The sequence below is a fragment of the Simochromis diagramma genome, unplaced genomic scaffold (assembly GCF_900408965.1).
Source record: "Simochromis diagramma unplaced genomic scaffold, fSimDia1.1 OVJJ01000371.1, whole genome shotgun sequence".
NCBI lineage: Eukaryota > Metazoa > Chordata > Actinopteri > Cichliformes > Cichlidae > Simochromis > Simochromis diagramma.
This window is the reverse complement of record NW_024386920.1, coordinates 3,025,767-3,041,838: the sequence shown is the minus strand read 5'-3', so window position 1 is coordinate 3,041,838 and position 16,072 is coordinate 3,025,767. Positions and strand designations below refer to the sequence as shown.

Sequence of the window (16,072 nt, the reverse complement as noted above, 5' to 3'; positions counted from 1 at the left end):
GGTTTAGCACTGACTCATTTATGACATTCAGTTGAATCATACCCACATTTGGCCACAAGCCTTTATAGAAGTCATGCATTTGGTAGAGTTGCATGTTCGTGTTCTTATTGCATCTCAACATGTTTTTGCAGAGCCTGGAATGCAAATGAATGGCTGAAAAACAAGACTGCTGGTGGCACAACTGTGATTTCTCCGAGCTTCATTGATTGAGGATAGAGGAAATACAATTAGAGCCAGACTGGAGCTGATTGGATAGTTGTTTTATCACGTTTGGCTGATGTTATCTGACTTGAAAGCTTATAACTTGAGCCCTGTGCTTTGGCGGGGCCTGCCCTGTAGTGCTCTGTTTGTCCCATAGTCATGCCTTGCAGGTTCCTGGGAGCACCTGGCAAGTCCTCCCTGAGCATTTAATAGCTGGAAGTTGCAGTCTTAGATCTCTCCATTGACTCAGCGTTATGCTATTTGCTTCATGGGCTTTACTTCAGTTTTTACAGTTTACACCACCATACTCTTGATACATTTAATATTCAAACAGTCATCCAACTGCTAAAACCCTGATAACACTGGTAGAATTTGGACAGTGAAAAGTTAAAGGCCCCTTTTTCCTGAAAACTGTCACATTAATTCAGCCATCTAGAAGTTAAAATATACATATGAAAATGGGCATGTATGTAGCAGTATATTTGTTTTTATGTTTAGGTGTTTTTATAAACCTTCATACACAATTAAAACCTTAGTAAGGTTGATTATTCATTTCTATTTTGTTTTTTCTTTTTAAACCTTTTCCCCTTGGGTTATAATTCAAAAGCAACAAGAGAGGGCCTACACTTTGGAGGTGAGCCCGCCAGACACACCCAATGTACAGCTTGTGCTGAGCAGGTTACAACTTTACCCCATTTATCCACTGTCATCACGATATGACTCAAAAATGTGTACACAAAAACCCTTATGTTAATACATTTTAAAACTTGCGTTAATGTAGCTAAACCTGATTTAAAAAAAAAAACCCTGAGCCACTATTTAATAAAACTCCATTTTTCCCCCTAACCCTAATTAACAGATAGCTACAAAGGAGTACACGGCTACATTAAGAAAAAAATATCTACCATTTTGGCAATAAAGTAAAAAAGTATTAATATTATTTTGAGAAAAAAAAAGTCAAAATGTGAACATTACAGTTTATTTTCTTAATGTGGTCCTAATACTCCCTAATACTAGCTAAACCTAATTAAAACAAGTGTTATTTTTCTGTTAGCATATAGCATTTTACCCCTAAAATGACAGAGTAGCTGTATTTTTATTGAGGTAATTATTCACATAGTCTGCGTTACTACATGTCAACCTCATTAACACAGCTTTCTATTACAATGTAAAGGGTAGTTATTTGTGCTTTTATAGAGATATTTGACATGAGGAAAATTTTCTTGCTACACTTCAACGCACAGTTTTACCAAAGTTATTAATTGTTAGCATGATTGTTTTGTAGCATACATGGGGTTGTGTTACTTTCCCAAGCGCAGTTGCAAAGCTGTGTGTGAAATGTGTGCGTAGTAGCAGATTTATTAGTGGGAAGAAGAAGAACGGGGAGACGCCATTATAAGTGGTGAATGAACTCAGTGATCCAACAAGCGCAGTTTTTGTCATGTAAATTGGCAAAGAGTGGGCCACTGACTCAGACTGAAACGTGGAGAGGGGAGCTGGGAAATGGGGACATTCTTGTTGGGCTTCTTGTCTGAATCCAAAACTTTACCCCTTTCTTTCCAGCTGCCTGCGGTAGGGAGAAAACCAGCTCCATCTATTCTGCAGATGAGTCCAATTCACTACAGGAGCATCGTGTAAACAGTAAGTAATGTCTAAACTCATAATCAGCATGTCTGCATACGCAGGAACCAGCAGTGTATTTGTGGTCTTTGAACGGTTTATTATCAATTTTACCTTTAGTTCCCACTGAGGGTGAATCATGGTAACTGACTGGTATATGTATAACCATGTATGTACATGTATAATTAGCACAAAGCTTTCACATGATCCCTTGCTTGATTGTACAAACGATACAGCAGGTGTGCCACACCTTCCCCTTAACTCGTTCAACATCTGAAAGGGCTGTTTAGATTGGCATCTCTCCTTCAGCATTAGCCAAAATACAAAAAGTGCTGAATAAGAAGAGTTGTTTCTAACAAGTTTTGTTCCCCTGGAGAGTCAGCCATTGTCTCAAACCAGATCTGGTTGCTAGGAGTGTGGCTCTGTATGTCCCCATTCAGGCTGCTCATGTTGTGAAAGGGAAAAGAGATGTTTTCACATTTGAGTTTGAGTCCTTAAATCCCAGATCTGGTCCACGCGTTGGATAAGATGTGATGCGGAGACAGTAAGTGATTGTGAATAACCTTTAACACCCCATGTGTGGTCTGCTGGAGAGCAGAGGAAAAGCCTTTCCAGATAAATACACATAAAATTGCTCAATCGGACTCTGCCCCTATGTGGAATTCCTGCTACTTCCTTTTGCAAACTTCATGCAATGCAAGAAATTTATTAAAGAGCAAAAAATTAGACTGAAGCAAAGATTAAAGGGTTAGTTACAGTAAAAGGGCAGAGCAGGGTTTACTGAGAACGTTCAACAACAAAACGGTCCAATGATTAATGAGAATCCTGACATCTAAACAAAAAAGCCTGAGGGGCATGGGTTTTGAAGGAATGTAGGCAAGTAAAAGATAATAGTTGAAGTGTTTTAAAGTCCAAAACAGACATCTAATATGTGGGTTCTCATAGAACTCAACCAGAACACAAGCGAGCACACAGCAGCACAAGTGCTTTCCTGTGAAGATCACTCAACACTGCAGCAATATAGTGTTAAAATGGAAATGATTCTCACTCATAGGCAGGGCTGGATAAACATCACAAGGCCTGGTGGCAGGCGAATTGCTTTTGGGCCGCCCCCTACGCTATAGAACCCGAGTGACTTTGAACGTGGCATAGCTGTTAGGTCAAAAAATGCCTTGTTGATGCCGGAGGTCAGTGGAGACATCTTGAAGTTGATATGAAAGTGAGAGTAACCAAAGGAACCAGCCAGATGGCCCCGCCCCTCCCTGAGCCTGGTTCTGCCAGAGGTTTCTTCCTGTTAAAAGGGAGTTTTTCCTTCCCACTGTCGCCAAAGTGCTTGCTCATAGGGGGCCATATGATTGTTGGGTTTTTCTCTGTATGTATTATTGTAGGCTCTACCTTACAATATAAAGAGCATTGAGGCAACTGTTATTGTGATTTGGCGCGGTATAAATAAAATTGAATTTTGAACTCATCTCAAACTGGTTTCTTCAACACGAGAATGAGTTGTGTGCTCGGATGGCCTTCACAGCCATCAAGTCAAAAGAAACACAATTTCAATTTGGGACTTTGGCCAACTGGTCCTGATGTTGCTAACCTGTTGCTAACCCAACCAATAATAAATATATGCTTCTTTTACTGACCAGTGTCGTGCTGGGAAAATGTCAATTTAATAATATTTGCCGTCCTCATGCAGGAGTCCTGAACTGCAAAATCCAAACATGAAAAAAATAAATAAAATTCAAAAGCGTGACCCCCTAAAAGAGAAAAGAAAAAAGAAAACAGATCAAACTGAAAATGTTCCCTTTTTTAAAAAAATATTTGTTTCACACTTTAGGACTTCCATACATGAGTTTGAACAAACTGCACAAACGATGTCATGCAGAGTTGGAACAGCTCTTAAGAGCTGCCCCATCAGGCATTAATATACTTCTTCTTGCTGTTCGGTTGGAAAGATGTTCCAACAAATTGTGAGAATGACACTTGAATATATTTAAACATTGAAACTGTTAAATTTTCTTTACCTTCAGTTTAAAATGTACCTACACAAAAAAAAGGAAACACAGTGAGGACTGTGAAGTGTGGCAATCAGTACATTAATATGAAATACTGGAAGATGTAAGTACAAGAAGAAAATGTGCCCTGCAAGTATGAGTACACGGTTGTGTAAACACAAATCACAGAACTGTTTCCCGTAGCCTGCAGGCAGAGCTGCTCTGTGTGCCACTCCCAAGAGCATGGGAGGAGGCAGCTGAAGGAGGGGACTGACTGCAGAGTGTCAAGCCCACACAGGTGAACTCCCGCTGGGGTGGAATGCAACGGGCGGGAGGGGGGGCTGACGCACAGAGGTGTGGACCTTTTAACTTAACAGGGTGGGGAAGATGGAGGCGGCGGAAGGGAGTTAACTCTATCTGTTAGAACTACTCACCTGGATAGGAAAGTGTGTGTGTGTGTGTGTGTGTGTGTGTGTGTGTGTGTGTGTGTGTGTGTGTGTGTGTGTGTGTGTGTGTGTGTGTGTGAGCATGTGCGTGAGCATGCAGGAGCAAAAGGAGGGATCAAGTCACAGCCCTCGCAGTATATTCAGTCAGCTGCTCTCACTGCGTCTCATATCTCTCCCACATACTCTCTGAGACACACACACACTCACTCTTACTTGAGTGAGCGCAGTTTGAGGGCAAATAAGTCAATATTTGACCAGAGCGGACTGTACAGGAACAAAGAAACAGAAGAAAGTAGAAGCTGGAAGTGCGTCCGTTTCTGTTTGTAAGGGGAACTGTCAACTTGGTCACAAGGATTTGAAGTTTTTGGGTTTTTTTCCTTTTTCTGCTAACAGGTGGATACAAAAACTCTTCACCAAACTCCTGGGTCAAACAAAGCAGAGAAAAAAAACAGGGAAATAGTTTTCTTATTTATTGCTGCACCTTTGGACCTGGACTGGGCGAGAACACAGTAACAGGTTTGTTTGATCAGTAATCTCTTTGTGTGCGGTTGTAAATTGCCTGATGGCTCCATTGTTTTCAGCGTCCTCTTTAAACGATAATCGCAGAGCTTCGAGAAATCGGCTGGCTGCTCTACCTGTTGGTGTTTGCATGACTTTTGAGCGAAGTGTCTGGCTGTGAAACGTGCGTTATATAACTTTATATCAGGCCACATGGTTTTAGAATTGCATGCAAGACCGATGACTGAGGTTTAAACAAAGCTGCTTTAAGTTTACTTGTTATTTTCTTTTTTCTTTGTGTGTGTTTGTGAATTTGGCTTCTCGTTCTGCATGATTGCTCACATCAAAACCCAGACTGCAGTGTAGCACAGGTGAAGTGGATCAGCTATGGGGAGAGTAATCCTTCTTCTTTTGCTGCCTGTTGTGTTGCTGCTTGTGTTGTGCTGTTTGTGGTTTTAAGGGAGGAATTTGCAGATAGCGGGGCGGGTTTCAGGTGTCACCCTTCAAACACGTTACAAAAGACCCTCCTGCCCTTTCACTGATGATGTCAAAACGAGGTCGGACCCGCACCCAGCGGTGGTATGTTCACCTGGCGGGCATGATGTTGTCTGTGCAGAAACAAGCCCAGCTTAATGCCCCGCGGACTCCTTCTGAGCAAAGAAAAAAACAAAAAACAGCACGAATGACTCTGCTCTGTTTTCTGTCCCCTCAAAGCTGTAATTTGTGTCAGTGTCAGTGTCATAAATGCCTGCGTGCCTTTGATTTCGCCTGAGCGGGAGCAAAATGCAAAGTTGCACTTTTTTTTAGCTCATATTCGACGACTCATGATTAAGTTTGGGGATAAGAGCTGGTTTGTTCTGTGTTTCAGGCCCAGCTCTTTATTGCTCACGCACACACCTGCAGCCAGCTCAAGTTCACACCGAGTTGCCAGGTTGGCTTTCCCATGTGTTTTTCAGGCTGTGTTTTTAACACAGGTCATTCTCTCGCCCGAAGGAGAAATTCCTTTTCAGGGTTGTAAATCTTCGTGGCGCGAATCACCTTCTTTTCTTCCTTTTTTTTCTGCGTGTGCACTCAAATCGCATATGCCCACTGCAGCAATTACAGAGACATTTCATGCCACACAGCGCCCTTTGTTCAGTGCCATGTTCGGTGGAGTGTTTTTTGCAGCTTCCATCCAAGATTCCAGAATGAAATTATAAAGTGGTTTTGTTGTGAAGAGTCTGCACAGCGTGCTGCTGCGAATATTTCCAGGTCCCACCCTGCATCTGCCCTTTCATGTCAGGATTCGATCCATCACTCTGCTGCAAAGATAAAGTTTGCTGGGAACCTTTTTTTCTTTATTGATCTGTATCTGAGATTTCCACCTACACCGTTACAGTGGAGCTGTATTGAATGTGTGTAGTGCAAGATGTACGGTCCCCAGTATTGGGCACGATCGACCTCAGAAGCAGCTTTTTCTTCTGCTGAAGTTTCTTCTAGAGAAGTCAGTTAACAGTTTGAATTAGAGATGACGATTTATTTATTGTATTTGGCTGTACTAACATATTCTCTCTTTGCTAACACTCCTAAAAAGTGTCCAGTGTTTTAAAGAATAGAAATCAGTGAATGTATTTTAATAGGGTCTAGTGTTTGTCTTTGGAAGCTGCTGTTTTCCCAAACTGAAGTGAAGGTAAGGGGAGCGTCTGGGCCTGGTCTCTCTGTCTGGCCCCGAGAGTGCAGGTGGTTCAAATTACACCAGAGGAAAGTAGATTCTCTGACCTTCTTTTTTTCTTTCCCTAAAACTGGATTTGAGAATTCTTCTACATTTGATTTTTTTCAAATTTGTTCTGTTTCTCTTGCAGGAAGGAGATGGGGAGATGGACGTTACATCTCTCGGTAGGGATTGCGCTTGTAGCGGTCCTGTTGACCTGCTCCTATGCTGAAGGTGAGAAAGACCAGATACATGTTACCTCAACTAGACACACATTTATTTATTGAGAACATTTATTGTGAAATATTTCTCAGTGCTGTTTGTTTGAAGCCACTGAGGAGTAGATTGACAGAACCTGTGCTATCTGCAAACTGTCTTGTGCTCATTTGCAGATTTTCACCAGATTTGTACACTCATTTCATTATGTCGACTAAATTACAAATTGATTACTGAAAGCTATAACTGGCGTATTATTTTTTTTTTTATGAGTGAAGAAGTTGGATTTGACCTTAATTTTATAAAAGCTCTATTAAACCTGCTGGTTTAGCCAACTTTTATGGAATACAGGACCAAAATGAGAGATTTGAAGATGTGCTTGGTGTCAGTTGAGCTGCTGTTCACAGGTTCGGTTCTCACTGCGTTTCCTCTCTGTGATTCCTTCTGAGAGCGTTTCATTTTCTTTCTGCTCCAACAGAGAACTCCTGCTTTGCCTCCAGGGCCAGCTCCTGCTCAGAATGTCTGCAAGCCGGGGTCGGCTGCGCTTACTGCTCTGAAGAGGTGAGAGTAAAAAACTGCAGAAATACGAAAGAGCAGAAAGACGATTCATTCTCAGTGTTCTCATTCTTAGCAATTTGAATTTCAGGTGACACTGTTGCCTTATGTGAAGTAGTGAAGTTTATCTATTAGGTTGTAGTCAACAACTAATACATAAACAATGACGTTTTAATGACAGAAAAGTTCCTGTTTTTCAACTACACACTAAAGAAGTGTCTGGTTTTTTTTTTTATTGAAGTAAATTCACAGAACAAAGGATATTTTCTGTGAATTAATGAAAACTTTATGTTTTATAATTACAGGACAGTTTGGGCAATGAACTGCAAAAACCTTTTCTGTGATTTTACACATTTATCATGTAGTTTCACTGGTCCGACCCACTTAAGTCTGTTGTATATGTTCTGTATAATGAGTGTCACGTCCCTGGTCTATAGACTGAATGTATTCCCTTTCCAATCATCTTACCTAAGTGTTCAAATGAAGATTCTGCAGGAAAGCAGTCTTCACAAATCAATCTTCCTTCTCACTCAGACCTATAATGGCCCTCGCTGTGACCTGCATAAGAACATAATTGTCCATGGCTGCCAGGCTGCAAGCATCATTACAGTTAAAAGCAGCCAGGAGATACTAAAGGTAAGTCCTGATCACTCTTCCACCAGTTTGGCCTCAGATTAATTGTTTTCAGTCAAAAGAATTTCTAGATTTCAACTTTCACGTGTTCTTCTTCTTCTATCTCTCCTTCTGCGCAGAAAGAATCAATCAACGTCAATCTTGAGAAGTCTCAGGTGTCACCACAGAGTACCATGATGACCTTCCTGCCAGGGGAGGAGAAAAACATGACGGTGGAGGTGTTTGCCCCAGAGAAAGGCCCTCTGGATCTTTATATTCTTATGGACTTTTCAAATTCCATGGAGGACGATTTGGACAACTTGAAAAAAATGGGGAAGCAGTTGGGTGAGCATCCTTGCAAAGGCGATGTGTCCTGATGAGTGTCGATGTTATACTGACTGGGAATGTATTTCCTGTAGCTTTGCTGGTGGGGAATCTGTCAAGTGACTACACTATTGGATTTGGAGAGTTTGTGGACAAAGTGATAGAGCCCCAGACTGACATGAGGCCCATCAAGTAAGAAAAAATTAAGAAAGTTGAGCACAGTCTGTACGTGCATTAACATAGTCAAAACATAATTTCCTCTTTGTCTTTTTTCCATCCTCTTTGTCAGACTTAAACAGCCATGGCCCAACAGCGACCCTCCGTTTGCTTTCAAAAATGTCATTAAATTGACAAGCGACGTAAGTGAATTCACCGAGAAACTTCAGAAGGAGAGAATTTCTGGCAACCTGGATGCCCCAGAGGGAGGCTTCGATGCCATATTGCAGGCTGCAGTGTGCGGGGTAAATAAAAATACTAAACCAGTGTTGCTACGCCTACATTTGTGTTAAATTCACAGGTCTAAGACTGTCACCGGGTCCGTTTTCTGCCGCTTGTCTGGGCCAGGTCGCAGGGGCAGCAGCTTAAGTAGAAAAGCCCAGTCTGTTGAACAATCACCTCCTCCAGCTCATCAACCGAAACACAGGCATTCCCAGGACAGCAGAGAGATGTAATCTCTCCACTGTGTGCTGGATCTACCCCAGGACCTACTCCTGTTCTACCTCTCCTGGTAGGAAATGCCCAGAACACCTCAAACAGGAGGCATCTTTGTCAGATGCCCAACTAGCTCCTTTCTTCCTCAGGAAGAGGCAAAGCCACCTGTCAGAGAAAGCTAATTTCTACTGTTTGTATCCACAATTGTATCCTTCTAGTTACTTCCCAGGGCTTGTAATCACAGCTGAGGGTAGGTTCATAGACTGACAGCTTCACTTTGACTCTCTGCTCTCTTCACTACGACGGACCTGTACATCACATCACTGCAGATGTGATACAAGTTGGTCTGTCAATCCCTCTCTTTTCCCTCTCTCCTCGTTTGTGAGCAAGACCCTGAGATACTGAAACTCCTCCGCTTGGGGCAGCAACCTGGAGCGGGCACTTCACCCTCTTCCTGCTCAGAACTATAGCCTCAGACATGAAGGTGTTCATTCTCATTCCAGCTCAGCTCTCAACTGTCCCAGTGCTGGAGATCACCACCTGATGAAACTAAGAGAACCACATCACTGTGTCATTCACACTAACTCTCAGTATTCTCACATATAACTATACTTTTGTGCCAGTTTATAATTTTTTGTAAACATATTTTTTCCCAGCAGTTAAAAAAAGAAAAACAATGTCTACAATGCTCCATTCCTCTGTCATAATATGAACTGAAGTGTGACGTAATGAAACGAACACTAGTTTTTCATGTACAAAAGGTTATTTAGGTCCTTCAGGCCATATTTTGAAAACCCTGGTGGTAATTTTACCAAGTAGCTTATAAACACAATAGCTCTTTCCTGTCAAATAGATGCTATTTCCATTACAGTTTAGTTTCTTCTGTTTCCAAGTGGGCAGAAATAAGGAGTTACTGTTTGAGGAATATTTGCAAAGAAAGGCTTCTGACCAGCAAAGGTTGAACATGCACGTTTTCCCTAAATGCCCTTGTAATTTATTTACCACATATCTTTTGCGCTACATTGTATTTTGTTATTCTAGGATAAAATTGGCTGGCGACAAGGCAGCACACATCTCCTGGTCTTTTCCACGGAGTCAGCCTTCCACTATGAAGCTGATGGCGCTAATGTGCTAGCAGGCGTCTTGCCACGCAATGATGAGCAATGCCATCTCAACGAGCACGGTTCTTACATAGAGGCTACAAAACAGGATTACCCATCAATACCAACGCTGGTCCGTCTCCTGGGAAAAAACAACATTATCCCAATCTTTGCTGTCACTGACCACTCCTACACGCACTACCAGGTTGGTTTAGATCTTCATATTTCACTTAAGTCATACCGAAAGTCTGTGATAAATAGATAACTCCTTTTTTATGCCATGACATTTTTTTGTATTGTGTGCAGAAACTCAAAGAGTATTTTCCCATTGCTGAGGTTGGTCTGCTGCAAGAAGACTCATCCAATATCCTTGAAGTCATGGAGACTGCCTTTACGGTAACAGCTTACGGTTGCTAGCACTTTGTACTCTGTTCAGTCAATCTCTGCATGCTGATAGGTTTTTATACTGTGTGTCTTTTCAGAATATCCGAGCTAAGATGAGCATCCGTGCAGAGGACAGGCCCAAGGCTTTCGAGGCGAAGTTCTTGAAAGAAAGTGGACAGATTGCAAAATACGGGGAATTTAATTTCCAGCCAGGAAAAATTGTATGTGCCAAAAAAGATATAAACAATTATTTTACTAATAAATGTATTTGTGTAATAGATTATTATTTTTGTTGGCAACAACTGGGATTTTCAGAATGTAAATGATGTAACACCGCACTCCCTATTTTACTGTAAAAAACTGATCTACATAATTAAGACTCACTGCATGATAAAGTTAACTGCATGATAAAGCAAACAACAAAAGAGTCATAAAATCAACGTGAGGCTATTCTATCAAACGTAATAACCATTTTACTCTGTTGCCAAATAGTAAATAATTATTTTTCACTAGTGGCATGTGGTGACTTTTACAGAAAGGCAAGCAGAGACAATGAGCCCCAGACATTTTGGCCAAAGTGGTTACAAAGAGAAAATTTGTGTTACAGTGGAAAAGGATACACTGTACAAATCATTTACAAATCGTTAGGTTTTGCTTGCCCTGGCAGAAAACCACTGTTTTGTACACATTTTTGCCCTGTTAAACATCCATAGATCTATTTTCCTGCTTATCCAACTTAGCTATACATCACCAGTCTTTAACAGGAAAGCAAGAGAGAGACAACCAAACGTGCTCATGTTCATGCCACGGCCAGTCACCAGTTAACCTAATAAGTAATGAATGATGAAACTGATGTAACCAGATCCAAATCAGAGTTATAAAAGGAAACCAGGCCAAAACAGTTTTGAATCAGGTTGTAAAAAATGCATTTTAATACTGTAAAGTCTGATATTTTCACATGACAGTCTGTGGGGATTGATTTACTTTTTTAGCCAACCACAGGAAGCAGGAACAGGAGGAACTACCTAAATGGATTTGGTGACATGATTTTGTGTGTGTGTGTTTGTGTGATTTCTAGGGCAAATTCGTGATGCAGCTCAAAGCTCAACGGATGATTGATGAAATCCACGTCTGCAAAATGAACCCGAATGAAAAAAGGGGAGTAATGAGAGTCAAACCGACCACCTTTAGCACCGGCGTCATGGTTGATGCCACAATTTTGTGTCCAACCTGTGACTGTGAGAAGGTTAGAAGCACACAAAAAGCCTAGTTAAAGTCACATTTCTTTATGGCAGATCATCTTTAAAAGACTTTATCTTTAACTCTCCTCCAGTCACCCATTCGTAATGCACCTCGATGCAATGGAAAAGGAGACCTGGTGTGTGGGAAATGTCGATGCCATGGTGGCTGGTGAGACTTAATTATTCATTCTATAGAAATAATTTTAAAAAACTTACCAGGATGGCACATATGAAAATGATTTCAGACTTTTTGGTTTAATATAGTTTGCTGTCACGTCTCCTCTCCAGGGTGGGTCCTTTCTGTAATTGTTCAGGGAGTGGTTCAGCTGCAGACATCAACCAGTGCAAAGCAAAGGAAACAGATGAACCTTGTTCCGGACGCGGAGAATGTCAGGAGTGTGGAACCTGCATATGCTACAACCCAAATCAGTTTGAAGGACCCTACTGCGAGTATGACAAGACCCAGTGCCAAAGGCATGCAGGTTTCCTCTGCAATGGTACGCCAGACTGTGATGTTTTGTGACTCTTGCCACTGCAAACTAAGAATAATGGATGTAGTCACGGTGACTACATCCATTGTCATTTTGTGCATTTTACCCTAGAAATTATCGGCTTGGCGCTACTAATTAGTGCTAGGCAGCAGGCTAATAAAATACTGGAAATTTACTCATTAATGCTGAAACACAGACTTCTTGAACATTTTTAGACAGCCTCAAGTGGCCACTAGGGGAACTGCAGATTTTTGACACTTTCATGTTAGCTTATTTTTTCAGTCAGAAGTCAAAGGGACATTTAGCAGATAAAGACTCAAGTAAATTGTAATTGTGTTTGTTTGCTGGGTTTGTTAGCTTTGTCACCTTGATAATATTGATAATAGCGATCTTATTTTCCAGCAGTGTTACTTCCAAAACTCTCTAAATGTACAAAAATGTTACATCTCATTCTTTCCTCTCTCATCAGACCGTGGCTCTTGCGTTAAGGGTCAGTGTGCGTGCACTGAGGGCTGGACAGGAAATGCTTGCGAGTGTCCTACGAGCAGCCAGACCTGTCTGGACAGCAAAGGGGTGAGCAGAGCCATTTATATTTGTTAATTATATTGAATTATCATGTATCTTTAAATATAAGAAGCGCATGACTGTGTCCTTGTGTGTGCCAGGTTATCTGCGGTGGTCGAGGTAAATGTGTATGCGGCCGGTGTGAATGTTCAGACTCTGGGATGGAGTTGACTTCAACCTGTGAGCCAAATTTCCAGGTGGGTGGATAAGTAGATATGTAAATACTTTTTAGCCTCAGTTAACATCTGAGTGGTCTTGCTTGAGTTTCTCTTCGTGTGTTCGTAACTTTTCTAGGCTCAGCTAGGTGTGTGTGAGGGCACGAGGAGTTGTGTCCAGTGTCAGGCCTGGAAGACGGGAGAGATGAAGGAAACAGAGAAGTGTGACAAGTGTCCGTTCAAAGTCATCATGGTGGACGAACTGAAAAAAAGTAAAAACCTACAAATTAACTTAAACAATGATTATCAGCTAGGACACTTTTAGCAGTAATAACACACGCTTAATGATCATGATTTGCGTTTTCAGAGGAGGAAGTGTATGAGTCATGCAGTTTCCGTGATGAGGACGATGACTGCACGTACCACTACACCGTTGACAACGCGAAAGATTCAGAAAAGACAGATTTGGAGGTTCAGGTGCTCAAGAAGAAGGGTGAGTGTTTGTATTTTACATCTGCTCTGTGCTCTTGTGACAACAGCTTATGTGTTATAATATGTGATTGCTGAATGTGGAGGAATCCTACATGATCACACAAATTTCTTTAATTTAAAAGTTCTTGTCATGAGTGTGATAAGAGTAGCTTGGAGAAAATTAACTGCAGGTGTAGTGTGTCGTGTGTTGTAATCTTATTAATAATAATAACCTTAGGATTAATTGTTCTTTAACTTTATGTGCTCTTTATTTATGCAAACGTATTTAACGACACTAAGAAGTGCAGTGAATCTTATCAGGCTTGAAAAAATGAACCTCATACACACCACCTCGCATACACACCAGCTCTTCTGGTAAAACACCGAGGCTCCAGGACGCAAACTCCAGAGTGTCCCGGATCTGCCCCAAAGGCCTCCTTCCTGAAACCCCCAGTAGGCAAGCTAGTGAGTTACCTGAATGACAACTAGCACCTTTTGATGTAGCAAAGTAGTGGCTTTGGCACTGAGCGTGTCCCAATTGCCCAAGCTCTTAACCCTGTCTCAAAGTGAAAACCATGTACAACCTTCAGAGGAAGCAACTCCTGCTTTCAACTCCTGTTTTACCTCTCCTGGATTGCAGTCACTATGGCCCCACCAATGCAGCGAGCCAGATAAGGTCCTTTCTTAAAAAAAAGAGGGTTAATCACAGTTAGCAGTTGGATAGAACTTCCTCCAGTATGTTACGGCAAATGAGCTCTGAGCCCTGGAGTAGATGGCTTCACTCCACACTTTGTAATCCAGTCTTGATGTTAAGAAATAAAGATTTTCAGCAGTATTCTGTGACTGCTCATAAACCGATATCCATAACTGTTTTCAACAAAAGATTTAATGATATCACACAGACTTTAGAACAACAAAGCTGCAGCTCTAGCAGCTGTGCTTTCTATGATTTTGTTTCTAACTTTATCAATTTCTCCTGACGACTCTTCAGACTGCCCCCCTGGGAGCCTCTTGTGGTTGCTTCCCCTCATCCTGTTCCTCTTGTTGCTGTTGGCTCTTCTGCTGCTTTGCTGCTGGAAGTATTGCGCCTGCTGCAAGGCCTGCTTTCAGGTAATAAACACTCACATTTGGAACTGTAAATAATTAATTTTTTATATAAGTCACAGGGGAGGTAATGGTTTCTGTCTTTTCTCAACACAGAGCTGTCTGGCTCTGCTGCCTTGCTGTAGGAGAGGTAAGATGTTTATCATGTTGTATATTATTCATCATTTCCAGCAGGGGTTTGTGTTGAAGGTGAGCGACCTCATGTTGAATTCTATTTTCAGGCCGCATGGTTGGATTCAAAGAAGATGAATATTTGCTCCGTCAGTCTCTGCTTACCTCAGACCATCTTGACACACCGATGGTGCGGACCGGTCCACCCAAAGGTACCGATGTGGTTCGCTGGAAGGTTACAGACAATGTCCACCGTGGACCCAATCACCCCCAGGCTCTAATAAAGCCAAACCCTAAAGAGACCAGTGAGTTCTTTCAAAAGCAGAAAAATTGAAGAAAAAGTCAAATGGAGTTTTGGAGTAAAAAAAACTTTTACACACATTTTTTCTTTGTTTTCAATTTTTTTAGTCCCATTCCCGATCTCACTTCGACTGAACAGGCTGTTCTCTGAGAGCCTGACACACCCCGATTCCAGAGAGGGTGACCAGCTCCGCAAGGAAGTTGCAGATAATGTGAGTCTTTTGGACTGTTTGTGGGGAATGTATCAGTGTAGGAACAGTTTCACTTAGCTGTTTGTTTTTCCATTTAGCTAAATGAGTTGTACAAGCAAATTCCTGGGGCGCAGAAGGTGCAGAAGACCTCCTTCAGGTAAGATGGACTAAATGTCCAGTAACACCAAAATATGTGTGCTTTTTTGTCATCAAAGCTGGAAACAAATGGTTGATTTTCTCAGTAATTGTTGCTTTTTCTTTGCCCTTGCAGAACACAGAGAAATGCTGGAAAAAGGTATCATTAATATTGTAATAATGCAAGAAAACGGTACAGGTTTTGTCTTCTTAGGGAACCTAAGGTGATTCATGTCTAACTTCTCTGGCCCTGCTGTGCTCTTTAGGCAGGACTACACCATCATGGACACCGTCTTGTCTGCTCCTCGCAGCAGCTACCCAGATATCGTCAAACTTACTGAAAAGAACGTCCAGTCTGGAAACTTCCACGACCTGAAAGTGGTGCCGGGCTACTACACAGTAGCTACAGATAGAGGTGTGTGTTATTTGCGTGCCCAAATGGTTAAAATGGATCTTTTGTTTGCAGCAAAGCCAAGCTATACTCTTATTACTGCCTGCCATAAATCTGCTCTTCTTCTGCAGAGGCTGCTGGAGCCATAGAGTTCCAAGAAGGTGTGGAATCAGTAGACGTCCATGTGCCGCTCTTTGTCAAAGATGAAGACGATGACAAGAAACAGCTGCTGGTGGAGGCTGTAGATGTGCCTTTGGGGATTGCAGAGATTGGAAAACGTTTGGTTAACATCACCATTATCAAAGAGCACGGTGAGGAATGTTGAGTTAAAGTTCGAGAGGCCCTGTGGTTTGAACAGTGTATGATGTTTGATCGTATAAACTGATTCTTTCCTCTGTTCCTCCACCAGCCACCAGTGTCTTTTCATTCCTCCAGCCGTCTTACACCTACAGCAGGAAGGATGGAGTGGCCAACATCCCAGTCAGCAGAGAGATCATTGAGGACGGACGCACACAAGTCGCATACCGCTCACGAGACCTCACTGCCAAGGATAAGAAGGTGAGCTGCTGCGTACTGGTAGCATGTGCGGCTTTTTATGTATGATATGGATGGGACTGAAAAATGAAGCCA

General features: G+C 41.9%; 1 protein-coding gene across 5 annotated transcripts in view; it reads left to right on the top strand.

Annotated features, from left to right (window-relative positions):
* Positions 1-4,400: 4,400 nt before the first annotated feature.
* Positions 4,401-16,072, top strand: part of itgb4 (integrin, beta 4) — a 23,400-nt gene continuing 11,728 nt past the window's right edge. For 2 of the 5 annotated variants that reach the window (XM_040036726.1, XM_040036725.1), the window contains exons 1-26: positions 4,402-4,774; positions 6,598-6,680; positions 7,141-7,223; positions 7,752-7,853; positions 7,970-8,174; positions 8,249-8,345; positions 8,443-8,614; positions 9,846-10,109; positions 10,211-10,300; positions 10,387-10,509; positions 11,367-11,534; positions 11,622-11,698; positions 11,818-12,026; positions 12,490-12,593; positions 12,686-12,781; positions 12,879-13,011; positions 13,107-13,232; positions 14,202-14,320; positions 14,411-14,444; positions 14,536-14,730; positions 14,834-14,937; positions 15,015-15,073; positions 15,188-15,211; positions 15,318-15,466; positions 15,574-15,753; positions 15,852-16,000. In XM_040036726.1, the coding sequence (XP_039892660.1) occupies positions 6,605-6,680; positions 7,141-7,223; positions 7,752-7,853; positions 7,970-8,174; positions 8,249-8,345; positions 8,443-8,614; positions 9,846-10,109; positions 10,211-10,300; positions 10,387-10,509; positions 11,367-11,534; positions 11,622-11,698; positions 11,818-12,026; positions 12,490-12,593; positions 12,686-12,781; positions 12,879-13,011; positions 13,107-13,232; positions 14,202-14,320; positions 14,411-14,444; positions 14,536-14,730; positions 14,834-14,937; positions 15,015-15,073; positions 15,188-15,211; positions 15,318-15,466; positions 15,574-15,753; positions 15,852-16,000 (3,138 nt within the window). In that variant the 5' untranslated portion in view covers positions 4,402-4,774; positions 6,598-6,604. Of the gene's footprint in view, positions 4,775-5,624; positions 5,688-6,597; positions 6,681-7,140; positions 7,224-7,751; positions 7,854-7,969; positions 8,175-8,248; positions 8,346-8,442; positions 8,615-9,845; positions 10,110-10,210; positions 10,301-10,386; positions 10,510-11,366; positions 11,535-11,621; positions 11,699-11,817; positions 12,027-12,489; positions 12,594-12,685; positions 12,782-12,878; positions 13,012-13,106; positions 13,233-14,201; positions 14,321-14,410; positions 14,445-14,535; positions 14,731-14,833; positions 14,938-15,014; positions 15,074-15,187; positions 15,212-15,317; positions 15,467-15,573; positions 15,754-15,851; positions 16,001-16,072 lie in introns of all 5 variants that reach the window. The other 3 variants (XM_040036728.1, XM_040036724.1, XM_040036727.1) reach the window with 3 other exon arrangements.